Source organism: Ambystoma mexicanum, chromosome 7q (genome assembly GCF_040938575.1).
Source record: "Ambystoma mexicanum isolate Mex_15411 chromosome 7q, UKY_AmexF1_1, whole genome shotgun sequence".
Lineage (NCBI taxonomy): Eukaryota > Metazoa > Chordata > Amphibia > Caudata > Ambystomatidae > Ambystoma > Ambystoma mexicanum.
Window position 1 is genome coordinate 915,872,141 of NC_090941.1, and position 13,732 is coordinate 915,885,872.

A 13,732-nucleotide genomic window follows, 5' to 3' on the forward strand; every position below is an offset into this window, starting at 1 on the left:
TTTTATTTATGTGCATGGGCGCGCTGGGAACCGAACGGAATTTCTTTTTCCGCCAACCCATCCTCTTCACCATACAAATGCGCATAGTTTAACGGCAGCAAAGCATTTTCATTCTGGTGCACATGGTTTTGATTCCTATGCAATCCGCCTTTTTTTTACGCCAACTAAAAGCAGGCGGATTCCATAGGAATCCATTGTAACATCCGCTTGACATGCATAAATGGCAGGTGGCATTTACTCATTTTGCACTACGAAGTGCAAAAACAAAGGTGTGTTGGCAATTATACCTGTATTTACACCTTTGCTTGCAGTGCAATTGACTGTAATTGCATGAAGGGGACCACTTTGCACCCAAGTCCAAACATAAGCGGTCCCTTTCGTCCAGCTTGCGCTTTTGAAGAAAACGTCTACAAGGTGGTAAATAGTGGAGAACATGAGGGCTGTAAATGCAGGAGTTTCAGGTAAATTCTTTCAAATGTATCATAGCGATAAAGGTAATTTTGCCATATTTTCTCTTTTTGCAGTCTTTTTCCATTGACATTGCGCTCTTTGCAACTGGCTTATCGCACTCTCCCTCTTTCATTTCTGCTTCTTTGCTTGTGCATCCTCATGCACGTACAAGGCACATGTTATTAATGTAAATAGTCTTGTGTGAAAATACAGAAAAATGTTAACACAGTGGAAAATCTCTGCAGCACTTCATAATTTACCTTATGTCTCTTACTATCTTTTTAATGAGATGAGCAACACATTCTGCGGTAGGTGTGTCCGCAGAATACTAATTATGTAATGTGAACCTGGTTCCATTGTTATTCTGTGACACTGGAGTCATTTTGATTTCTCATTTAATAGTTTGCTTTAAAAAAAAAACATGCATTGATGGTATCCGGAGGTACTTGCAGCCAACACTGGACATGCACTCAGGTCTCCAGGAAACATTTGGAAGAGCTGTATCAGCTAGAGGGAGTGCATAACTTTCTGTTCTACATTGTAGACAAAATTGCATCGTATCTAATCACAGTTATTTTTCTACAGGGCCTTTTCCCTCCGGGCCAAGGAGCCACAATTGGGGTTGACTTTATGATTAAAACTGTTGAAATTAAAGGTGAAAAAATAAAGGTAGGACTAATTATTTCTACTTTAAAATTGTAATGGCATAATCTTTAGCTCTATGCAATGGCTAAGCTGCATAGGTTTTCTTAATAAATGCTCACAGTATATAATCCTTTTTTATTTAGATAATTGTCAACTGGGTCACAAGTATTATGAAACTGTTTTACCCAAAGAACAATTCCCCTCTGCCAATAAATCACTGTGAGGCGCATGCACTGCCTACCTTAACTCAATTGTTTCTGCCAAGAAGGAGTCTCAATCCACAAAAGAGAGTTGGAATCCCTCCTTAAAAGTGTGCAGCCTGGTATCCATCCTGGCAGTATCGCCTCCATAATCATGCCAACTCGGGGTCTCTGCGATCACCTCACCTTATTTTTAAATGAAAATGTCCATGATACCGAAGACGTCATTGCCTTCTCCATCCCATCCATCAGACCAAGGTTCCTGGTCCCGCTAATCGTGGCACACCATCAAAACCTACATTTGACTTCACACAGGTCTCGGATGACTCTATATACAAGTTGCTCAAAGCTCTGCAGGCAGAAGGAGATTCGGGCAACACCGGCCCCCATCTATTGCAGCTACCCATGTCGCATATTGGCCCACCCATTTTCGTAATGAATAGCACATTGTCAAAAGTATCAGTACCCAGCATACTGACATATTCCTTGATCACCCCATAGCTAATAAAACCCTTTCCTGGACTCCAGAGAACGCGATACCCCACACACTATTGCCGGCCTCACATAATTAGACAAAAGCCAGGAATCCGTAGCCACTGGCCAGTTCCAAAAAGATGGCAAAAACAATCTCCTCCTTGGCCCCCTGCAGTCACAGTGTGGAATGATGCACTGCAAATTGCAGATTCTGGCAGTTTGTCTGTGCTTATCCTACTCAACCTTTCGACAGCCTTCAACGCTGTAGACCACTTAATTCTGCTACAGGGAATGCAGTCTTTCTATTTCTATCATTATGGATTCATGGGTGTTCTTATTGTGACACTGAGCTACTTTAGCTCGCACACAGAAGTGTCCTGCTTAAATTCACCATATCTCCCCCCCTCACCTTTGCTATTTAACATTTACATGAAGCCATTTTAAGGACACACTATCTCCCTTTTCATTATTCTGTGGATGATATGCAGAATTACCTGCGTGTCTCAGGTGTATGCTACATATTTAATCTTGGGTGAGTGGAAGATGTCTCAAGTTCAGTGGAGTCAAGACCGACATTCTGCGGATGGGGCCTACTTTTCTTAAACATGTAGACACTCTGCACACTTCTGGCTTTCTTTGGGGACTAGGTCCCAGTAAATAAATAAATAAAGCCCTTGGGGGGGGGTGGGGGTGTGTGTGTGTGTGTGTGTGTGTGTGTGTGTGTGTGTGTGTGTGTGTGAGTTAATGCACGTCATACCCGGGGGTAACGGGGCGCAGCGGTTACAAGTATATGCGAAGCTTGATTACAGCAGTTACAATGATACATATATACATAAGGGTGAAAAATATATACAGGGGGAACAAATTTGCTGGCCTATGTACAGAATATACAAAGAAAGTCGTACGAGTGTTGAAGCGGTAAGCAAGAGGTTAGTCATGTTACTTGTGGGATTTTAACCATGTAGTGGCGTTAGTTCTAAACTTGTGATAAGTTTGGTCTGCTCTGAGGCTAGGAGGCAGGGTGTTCCAAAGTTTGGACGCTTGCACCGGGAAGCTGTTCACTCCAATAGTGGATCTTTTGAAGCTAGGAATGATGAGGCGATCTTTGTTCATGAGTCTTGTTGGTCTAGTGGATGTCTGTTTGTGAAATCTTTCAGCCAAGTAGATAGATGCTGCATTGTTAAGAGATTTGTGTGTCAGTGACAGAGTGTTTGTCGTGAGTGGAAAGCCATTTATTCTGTCGACTGGTCTCTGAAATATGGTCTCTTATAGATATACCTAATGCCGCTCTGAGAGCATTATTTTGCAGAATTTAGATTCTTTTAGTGGTAGCTTTGGACGATCCTAAGTAGAGGGCGTTGCAGTAGTCCAGACGTGAGAGGATGAGGGCTCTAGCTAGTATAATGCAGCTAATGTCAGAGAGGAAAGGCTTACCCGTGCATATAAGTTTATACCTGTAAGCTGTGGAGGATGCTAGTGAGTTGATCTGTTTGGTGAATGAGAGATTGGAGTCGAGGTAGACACCAAGTGTTTTCACCTACTGTTCAACATTTATAATATTGCCATCGATGATGAATTATGCATATATGGGTCCTAGTTTTTTTAGGTTAGACAGGGAGCCCAGGATGATGAGTTCAGTTTTATCATCATTCAGGCATAGATCATGTGTGGCCATTCATGCCAGAATGATAGTATACACTCTGTTTACCAAGGCCAAATCCTTTTCATAATCCCCAGAAAGCGGGAGGAGGATCTGGGTATCATCTGCATAGTTAGTGTAGGTGATACCGAGATGGTCCGCAGGTGATAGGTATGGGATCTGCGGCAGCTAGTGGCGAGAAGATCCAAGTGACAGCTTCATTGGAGAAGTGAGCTGCTGTGTTTAAGTGGTTGCAGAGGATAGCATGGTCGACTAGATCGAACACTGCTGAAAGATCTAGAAGGAGGAGTATTGCTGATTTCCCGTTGTCCTTGAGCTCGTCGATTTGAGTCTTCAAATCGATAAGGGCAGTTTCCGTGCCGTGCTGGGGGCGGAAGCCAGACTGTCTAGCACCTAATAGTTGTTGTTGTTCTAGGTGTCTTTGAATTTGAGTATATGCTACCTTATCCAGAATATTTAGAAGGAAGGGCACAGTCGTGATGGGTCTGTAGTTAGTAGGTGAGGATGGGTCAAGGTGTTTTTTTTTAAAAGGGGGAGTACCCATGATTGTTTAAGGTTAGTTGGAATAGAGCCCATGGAGAAGGACACATTAATAAGTTTAGTGATGAATGGAGATAGGTCGCGGGCAGCATCTTTAATATGCTGCGCGGGGCAGAGGTCACCCGGACAATTTGAAGGTGTGAGGGACATGATAATTTTTTCCACCTCAATGATGGAGACCTTGGTAAAGTTAAATCGCGTAGAATCATCTCTACTAGCCTTGTCTGGTATACATGAGTCAGGGGTATTAATTAGGCTGGTTCTTTTGCGTGAGATTTTATTTTGTAAGGTGGCTATTTTTTTGGCTAAGGCATGTTGGATATCTTCACACCATTTTTTATCTTTCAAGCAGGTGTCAGGTGGTGCGATTGGAGTCTCTATTTCTCTAAGAATGGTGAACAATTCTTTTGTGTTGGATTTGGCGTTAGATATGTGTGTGTGAAAGGAGGTTTGGTTGGCTAGGCATATTTCTTTTTTGTAGAGGGAGGACAGTTTAGTGAGTTTGAGTTTATTGGCTTCAGTTGGATGTTTCGTCCATGTAGCCTCGCAGTTTCTTTTTTTTAGTCTTAAGTTTTTTAAGAAGGGCGTGAACCATTTATTCAAATGGGTTTTCTGCTTGCTAGGTCTGAGTTTTGCGGGGGCAATCCGGTCCAGTGACGAAGTCATGATTTTGTTAAATTCTTCGACTAAACTCTCTGGGTCAGTTTTGTCCTGGAGTGAGTTGAGAGTGGGGAGTATTAACGGGATAAGTCTGTCTGCAGTGATACTTTTTTTATTTCTGGTTAGAGTGGGTGGAGCTCTGGGGGCCGTGATCGGTGGAGGTTTATTAGTGGAAAGCATGAAGGACACGAGGTGGTGGTCCGTCCAGGCTAAAGGGGAGATGGAGAGGATGTTGGCCTGGCAGTTATGGTCACCCACCCAGTCAAGTATTCTGCCTTTCTCATGTGTGATGGCACTGTTACATCTCTGGGTGAATTCAAGTTCTGTTAGGGTGTTGGCTGTAGTAGTAGCAAGCTGGTCTGAGTGGTCATTGAAACCCATGTTCAGGTCCCCTAGAAGAAGTACTTGCGAAGTATTTTTTAGATTGTTGTAAGGATAGAGTTGATGTCATCCATGAAAGTTCCAGGTGGGCCTGGGAGGCGGTATATAAGGTCGATGTTTAGAGTCTGGACATTGTTTAAAGGAACTTTGACTGAGAGTAGTTTTCACTATTGGATATCAATCTGGGTAGCAAGTCTCATAGCGAGACCACATTTGTAGACAACGGCGATACCTCCTCCTCTGGAGTTGGGTCTGTCATGTCTCAGGATGTTACTGACCATCAGGGACTGCTAGCATAATCATGGGGCCTGCAGCAGGGTGCAGCCATGTTTCAGTGATGGCAAGAAAGTCAAAGTCCTCTTTCAGGATCAGATCGGCTACTTCCGTAGCATGTGCTACCAAGGATCTGGAGTTTATTAAGGCTCCTTTTATTTGTGGACTTGTAGTAGATGGAATGGTTGGCGAAGGGGCCTTTGGTAGTTTGGGTTTACTGGGCTTGGTTAAGCTAGTTTTCGTAGGCAAGGAGTCGCAGTGGGGGGCTGAAGGCAGGCTCAGTGTCCTAGTTCTTAGGGATATATTTAGTGACATAGCGAGAGGCTCGTATAACTTGGCTAGTCTTGCTCTAAGGCAGAGATTTCTGTCCATAGTTGGGCATGGCTTGTATGAGAAGTAGCTAGTGGTATCTGTCATGTTATGAAGTGTCGTTGTAAGCGGCAAGGGTAAGGTGGTAGATGTCATGGAAGGCAGTGTCCTATTGGCCGAAATGGAGGGTGCCATGGTGAGGAGCAACATGCTTAAAACCAGGATAGTTGTGTGGGATTTGCGGATGGTGGCTAGTGGGGGCATGCTGCTATTTGTATCTTTGGTATTAGAGGGTTCACCTCGAGTCAATTCTCTGGGAAAGTGCATCTAGACTCAGGATGGTCAGTGTGTGTATGTTAGGCATAAGCAGTATGCACAATCCATGAGGTGCCTAGATAGGCAATTTACAGAGCAGGCTAAAAAGTAGATACATCAATCTGCACGAGTGGTGACACTCCTAAATTCGAAATAAGTAGGGTGGGCTAAAAGCCAATATGCACAAGTGAGGGTCACCTAAATTCGAAATAAGCAGGGTATGCTAAAAATAAGGTAGATACATCAATTTGCACAAGTGAAGGTCGCCTGAATTCGAAGTAAAACAGGATAGGCTAAAAGCCAATATGCACATCAATATGCACATCAACATGATGTGTTGATGCCACAGACGCTTTCTTTCAGGTGAAGCTGCTATAGAGGATTCAATTCTAATCGGAGCACGTGTTAACTCATGATTGGCTCATGGAAACACTCTGTATGTAGGCCCCCCGCCTCATTAATCGCCTATAAAATGTCCAACCATTCCAGCTGTTTGATAGTTGGTATAAAAGCAATACCTCGTCTCTACCCATCTCAGATGAATTCACCAGCTCCTGGTATTGGCCAGAATCACGTTCAAATGTTATTCATCTCCTTTAGAAGCATTAATCTTTTACAGCTGACTATCAACAAGGCAAAACCAATAGGGATCCTAAAGTTAACTCCCAGACAGGAACATTCTACAAAAACCCAACTGCCAACAATACCCATAAAGCCAAGTCCCAAATGGGAACACTTTGACCTGTAGTCAAAGTATAGATTTTTCAAAGAGTGCAGCAATCACAAGCCTTGTAATTAAAAAGAAACTGTGAAGGGGCAGGGGTAACCCATAGAGGGACACAGAATGCTGCACACAGCAGAAAGGTCCTGGACTGATCTGACTAAGGGAAACCTAAGAAGTAGGATTGTTGAGAGACCTAGCCAAGTGTTTGATCATAACCACGGCCATAGAGAGACCTGAACTGCAAATGTTACTAACTAACTGCTGAGGAAGACCTGTCCTGAACCTTAAGACCTGAGAGAGACCTATATGGTCACAGAAGACACTATAAGTTGGTGTTCTGTTCAGCATTGCAGCGAGGTGTGCTGAAAACAAACCCTGTTCAAGATGGAAGATAATGAAGCAATGGCACAGCCTTGTAAGAAGTATAAGAAGTAAAAGACCCAGGAGAGGTCCAAAAGAGGACATTGAAATTAGGAAGACCGACAGAGTGTCCGGCCTCTGGTCGAGCCGTCCCAGGAGAAACATATTTCACGTCGACATGAGACAAGCTGGCTTCGTAAAGAATGTTGGTTGCTCTCTAAACCTCCTTCTCTTAAACCTGCTCAAAAGGGAGGCCTTAAGAACTAACTCCAAGGTGTACCTTGTATTAATTGACTTTTCATATGCATTAGACAGTATAGACAGAGACAAATTGTGGAATAAATTGGAAATCTGGGGCTGCCCTCCGAGTCTGTTAGCCGCAATTAGAGATCTACACATGGACGCTAACATCCGGATCCGCTTAAATCAAAAAGGAACTCTTTCGGCGCAGATTAAGACCTATTGGGGGGTGAAACAAGGATGCCCACTGACCTCTGTTATATTTAGTCTCTTTATCTCTGACATCGGGGAAGCAATAGACGAAGTTCACTCTTTTCCACCGAAAATCAACGGGTCACACTTTAGCTGGCTACTGTACTCCGATGATTTGATCTTGTTCTACATCACTCCGTTCAGCCTCCAAAGAAAACTAGATGCAGTCAAATCATATGTGGAAAAGAATAACCTACAGATAAATACAAAGAAATGTGAGATTCTTCTATTCCAAAACTCGAAAACAGTGAGCAAAGTCAACGACGGGAAGTTCACTTGATCATTAGGCCAGGAAACTCTGAAAATAGTGGCAAGTTCGAGATATCTCGGCATGCAAATAAGTGCGAGCATCAATGACTGTCCTTGGGTAACAATTGCCATGAGTAAGTGCAGACAAAGGGCTTGTAAAGCTTCTATCTTAAACAAGAAATATGGAAAATTCTCCTTAAGGCTGGTTATCAACAAAGTTTTACCAGCTCTTATTTATGGAGCGGAAAATGCCTTCGCCTGCTCGCACGATTTGTGGATAATGCTTGAAAATATTTTTGGGGTCATGGTGTTGCAGTTTCCAAAGGGCACATCAACAGCCTTTATACGTTACAAACTGTCCCTGATTTCCATTCATGCAAGGGTATGTTGGAATTTACTGTCACTCTTTCGAAAAACAGGGGACGTCGGAAAAAATCTCAAAATTTGAAATCCTGTACGGATCTGCTGCAAACAACAAAAAATACTTTTTATCAACCTGGAACAGGTGTTGCGAAGATATGCTCAAATAATATGACATCAACATGGACACGCTTCATGGAAATCCTGATCTGGCCAAGAAAAAAATCTGGCAAATTGATTGGAATTGAACTGGCGAGCAAAGATGGACCAGTAAATTTATGTAGAACGCTCCATGTGAGGCAACCGGCTTTAACAAACTACAACGCTACATAGAGCGCTTCCCTGACCAAAACTCAAGACGACTCTTCTATATGTATTTCCGCCTCAACGTCTTCCAGACAAAAGAGCGACTCCGAGTTTGTGCAAAATCTGTGCTTTGAGCCCGGCATGCAGGTTTTGTAACAGTGAAGTTGAGACCTTAAAACACCTTGTTTTGCCAAAAACTACGACCATGTAGATGTAGCCACTTAGGACCTGTGCTTTAGAAACAGCTGTCCTTGTGTGCAGAGGACTGGTGGTAAAAGAGGTATGAAGGAGTCGACATGAAGCTGATCTTTGCCCTGACTAATTTCTTGAAGGACAAAGAAAAGCTGTTGACACTTAACAGCGTCAATGTATTGTGACTCTAAACAGCAAAAAGAAAAAAGCACTTTCGATTCACTTGGATACCGTGAAACGCTTGTTAAGGCCAGATGTGTGAATTCTCTATGTTGTGTATTTTAAAGTTTGAATAAACGAATAAAATCATTTTAAAAAAGTAAAAAAAAGAAAGAAACGTATTTCTGTTGTACTTTAAAGTAGTGAATGACTTGGTAGACTAGGATTTGTGAACTCATCTACTGGCCAAGAATTGGGACATTTGTGCTTTAGAATAGGGATTATTACCCGTAGGCCAAGGACATATTCAGGGTAGGTTTGGCACTTTCTGTTCGCCACCTGCTCTGGACATTGAACCTCATGATTTGACCTTGCAAATCCTTTCTCGCCTTCCAGAACCCATAGAATACAACACAATGTCCAGTGCTGTCTTTTGTAGGGAATCCTTTTTCATTTGCGAGAATCCCCTAGTTCCTACACACGTTTGGCCCAACCCCTTTGCTGACCTTTTTTAGAAAAATGATTGTGCTGCACCTTATTTGTTGTGTCACTTGTATAATTTGCTTGACCTTCCTACAATACTTAAATAAAAAAATATGTAATGCATCAAATGGAACTTCTGAGTCTTCTAATGCTGCACTTGGCACATCATGGCAATAACCTTGACTTTGAAACTCTGTCTTGCATATTGTGACTATCTCAGGCATGTGAAGTGACAGTATTGAGCATTTTATGCTGTACTTGGCATGGGATACCAGAACTTACTATAGACATGTGAGGCTATACGGTACATATTATAACGCTTCAGACAGGCATGAGATGGCAGCATCTGCATATTGGAGGCTGAACTTGATATATTAAGAAAGCATCTGGTAATGTGAGATTGTATTTAGCCTACAATGACTTCACCTGGTATGTGAGGTTATAACTGGCATACACTGGCAATTGTTGGCCATATGGGTCTCTACTCCCATATGACCTACTTTACACATAAGTAAAGGTCAAATAAGCTTTATTTCTGTCAGGATGGGTAATTCTACACAAGTAACTATATTCTATTCTCTGAAATAGCAATACAAAAATGGTCAGGATGGGTCAAACCCCTCCATCAGGGTCGCCCATATAATGAAGATGCTAGAGATACTAACATACCAGGTATATTTGTAGAGTGCACATTCATCCCGAGAGGGATATCTTGGCACTATTGACATGTAACAGATGTTTATTGTTACCAAACTCAATGGTACTCCTTTTATCGACCTTGGAAGGATAAAGGGCTGAGTAGACCTGCCAGGATTCGAACCTGTGACCATGAGGTCAAACACATGCTCTTGTAGTGGATTGTAAGGGATCCAGAGTAAGATTCGGAAACAGTGGCATGTTTGGTGTTGGATATAGACATTTATTATCATAGAAGAAAAAGGGGTTGGGGAAATCCTACCTAACCCTAACTCTAAGAGGGGTTTCCCTGCCTCTACAAAACCGAGGACTGTCTGTGTCAGGATATTTTTAAATCAAGAAAGTCTTGTGTCCAGAATCCTAAACAGTCCCTCACACACTAAACTTAATAAAAGGTGAAAATAGGGATGTCTGCTAGCTGTACACAGTAGACTTTTTTCAAGAGTTCCAAATGTAAAGTTCTAATTTGCAGAAAAGATAGATCAGTAAATTTCCACCAGAAACGGGGACATTCCCTTCCCTTATATGCCTTCTGGTTGTTCACGTAATACCTTTGAATGTTCAACAAGCTCAAAGGGGACGACTCCTTCCCTGAGTTTTCTCCACTCACACAAAGTTCTTTACAATATCCAGTTTCTTTCCCTCTGGATCTCACTTGTCTTCTAAAAGGGGTATGGTTTTCCCCTTATTATATTTTCCACAGTTCACTGAAGGGTTTCATCCCCTGAGCCTTCTCAGCCTTTTCCTGTCCCATGTATACTCTCTTGCCAGAGTACCACGTTCCAACTACTTGTGCCTGGTATACTCTCCTGACAGTACTTTTCAGCTCACCCTTCACCTTCCTCTGTAACCAACAAAGTAGGTTTTTCACATAATGGGTCCCTGTTCCTTTCTCAACAGTCTCGGTTTTCGCATCAAACACTTCAGGTCCCTTATCTGGGCTTTCTCGCCATGTCAACGGTACGTGGCATTCGCCCTGCAGCGCCCAGATTACCGGTCTTCACTGCCAGTTTTCCTCTCTCTCTGCTTGCTGACGGGGAATGTGTCTTATCGGTTCCTTGGTCCCCACTTTGCACTGCTGCGGTGAACCATCCTCCTTCTGAGTTTGCTATATGCCGGTTTCATCTATGTTTCTGCTTCAGCGTGTCAGTGCCTCTCCTCCCATGTCACAACCAACGCTGGGAGCAGTCAGCCTCCTGTTCTCCTCACCTGTGCCATATTTGAAGGTCCCGGCACTGATTCCCCGTTTCCAATAACTACAGCGTGGTGTGGGCTTTACGCTTCCAGTAGTCCTCATTATTCCATCCCTCTTCCTCGTCTCAGTACTAAACAAGCATTGGCAATGCCAAACGTTTTGGCGTTTACTTATGTTATTTCAGTTCTGCATTTATAGGTACCTGGGTGCAAGGAGGCGAGTGCAAAGTTTCAAAGGAGTATATGATAAGGGGTGCAGGATGAGAAGGGTAATAGAGCAAGGGAGGAAGCCATTGATGGAGGGTGCCATTGATGATGAGCAAGAGGAAATATGAGCGAGAGTATGTTAGAGTGAGAGGGTAAGAAATAAAGCTAGAGGGTGAGAGGTAGGATGAGAGGGGATCGGTAGAGGGGTAATGTGGATGGAGGAATAGAGGAGGTAGAGTGGTGTAATGTGGGTGGGCGAATAAAGGGTCTAGGGTGGGCGGAGCCAGAGTGAGGGGGTACAGTGCATGGTGGGGGTAAAGAGAGAAGCGGTTGGGTTGAGTATAGAAAGAGGGATTGGATGGGTGGTGGTACAGAGAGGGGGCCGTGTTTTGCATGGAATTCTGGGACTTGTAGATTTTCTAAATTTCAAATGGGAAATAAAAAACAAGCCCCGAATTGAAAAGGAAAAAAAACAGGACTCAGTCGCCTTCTCACTTGAGAGCTCTGTGTAGTTTTAAGTTCATAAAAGTGAGACTACTGAGCTGGGAATGAGAAATACTTTTTTAAACGTTTGTTTTCGAACTAAGGCCACTTCTCTGCAGCGCCAAGTGTTCAGATGTATTTCTGAACTCAGACCTCGAGGGGCAGAGGTTCAGAAGGCCGGCCTAGTTTCTTGGAACAAGGTAACTTCTGGATAAGCCAGACCAATCAGGGTAGCGATGGCGGCGGTCAAGACTAAGTCTCATGAGGGGTGCCGGTGGCGGAAAGACCTCAATGAGCACACAAAGCAAGGACACTTACAAATTACTCCAGACAGGTGTTATATTAAAAATATAGCCACATTTATTACAAGGCCTTTGTAACATCGACCATAGCAAAGAATCACAATAATACTAAAGTAAACCAACACATCACAATCAATACAATATATATACAAGACCTAGCGGTCTAAGGAGTTAGGAGCACGTAATATGTAAACCACCTAGATGGGGAGGAAAACAGGCAGTGCAAGTAATCATTAGACCCAGTTCGACATCTGAAATACACCTAACTAGAAGGAAGTCCGAGCCCTACGAAGAGAGGAGCCTTCTGCTCAAAAGTACCTGCATGCGCTGGTGCCAATGGACAAAAGAGGGCCTCTTCAAGGATATCAGGCAGTTCAGGAAGGTGAATGAAGCGATGCAGAACAAGTCCCCACTACTCAAGCAAGGCCTCCACTTGTGGGCAGAGGCAGGGTGAGAGTGCGGGATAAAGTCACTATTTCACAACAGCGGTAGAAAAGAAACGGGCTCCTGCGCGAGGGGCCACCGGTTGGGGTATGGACTACTCACCGGTCCCCGACACAGGCAGACCCAGACTTCTCCAGTTCAGTTCACGTTGCTGCCAGGTTCATGTGCGATGATCAGGATGTCTTGACACAGTGTAAATTCTGCGTAGCAGGATGCAGGGTCGAGGGTGTCCCAAATGCAATGGACGTGCACAGGTTGTTACCACAGCAGGGCAACACGGCAACCGCATTTACTCTCGTCCGGGCGCACTCGTCTCACTTCAGACCTGGGAATGCCAAGTGTATGAAATTCGGTGTGAGGGTGCCGTGGATGCAGAGCAAGCAGTAAACCAAGTTTCGAGGGCTTCCCTGAAACGGCGGCGGTGACAGAGCAAAGCGTCCTGCGTAAGCTGGTCAGCCCACTGGTTGGCACAGGGACACTTCCGAAGAGGCTTACTTGCAGGGTTTGATGAAGGTGCCGGGAATAGTTGATCCCACTATTCCAATGGGTCGAAGCGCCTTCGCAGACCTTCTAGGACGATCAGATGCAGAGGGTTCTCGCAGGACGACAGCAGTTCAGGGTGCCAAACCTTCAGCGGGTCACCAGCGGTTCCTCGACTCAGCTTCTTGTTGCAGGATACTTGGCTCCTGATCCCTTGTTCGGTGTGAACTCAGGAGATCGACATGGTAGTGGTGTTTTCAGCTTCCTCTTATCCAAAGTTCCCTTTGCGCCAAAACGGAGAAGACCCAATGGGAGATCTGCTCACAAACACTCACACCATACGTGGACCTATCACGGACCACGGTGGTCCCAGGCATTCAGAACACTCCAGACTCTCTGGCACCCAGGATGTGTATTGGGACCAGACATCCCAGCCCACATCCTGGAGGCACACACAAGGCTTGCAGAAGCCCGCGAAAGCTTTGGGGTTTCACAAGAAAGTGCATGACCAAATAAGGACTGCCCTGGGTCGGCTCGACCTGGGGGAAGGTGAAGGGGCAAGACGGTCAGCGGACAGGACAATTTTGGAGCCAGGCCACTCATTTGTGCCAAACGCGGTAAACGCGGATACCATGGGGAAAAAGTGTTCAAAACACAAGAGAAATGATAGCTGCCACCAGTCCCGTCCGTGACA

At 44.2% G+C, this 13,732-nt stretch overlaps 1 protein-coding gene across 2 annotated transcripts in view; it reads left to right on the forward strand.

Annotated features, from left to right (window-relative positions):
- The window catches only part of RAB30 (RAB30, member RAS oncogene family), a 352,385-nt gene that overhangs the window by 270,634 nt on the left and 68,019 nt on the right, over nt 1–13,732 (forward strand). For both annotated transcript variants that reach the window (XM_069639874.1, XM_069639875.1), the window contains exon 3: nt 1,036–1,119. In XM_069639874.1, coding sequence (XP_069495975.1) covers nt 1,036–1,119 — 84 coding nt within the window. The remainder of the gene's footprint in view (nt 1–1,035; nt 1,120–13,732) is intronic.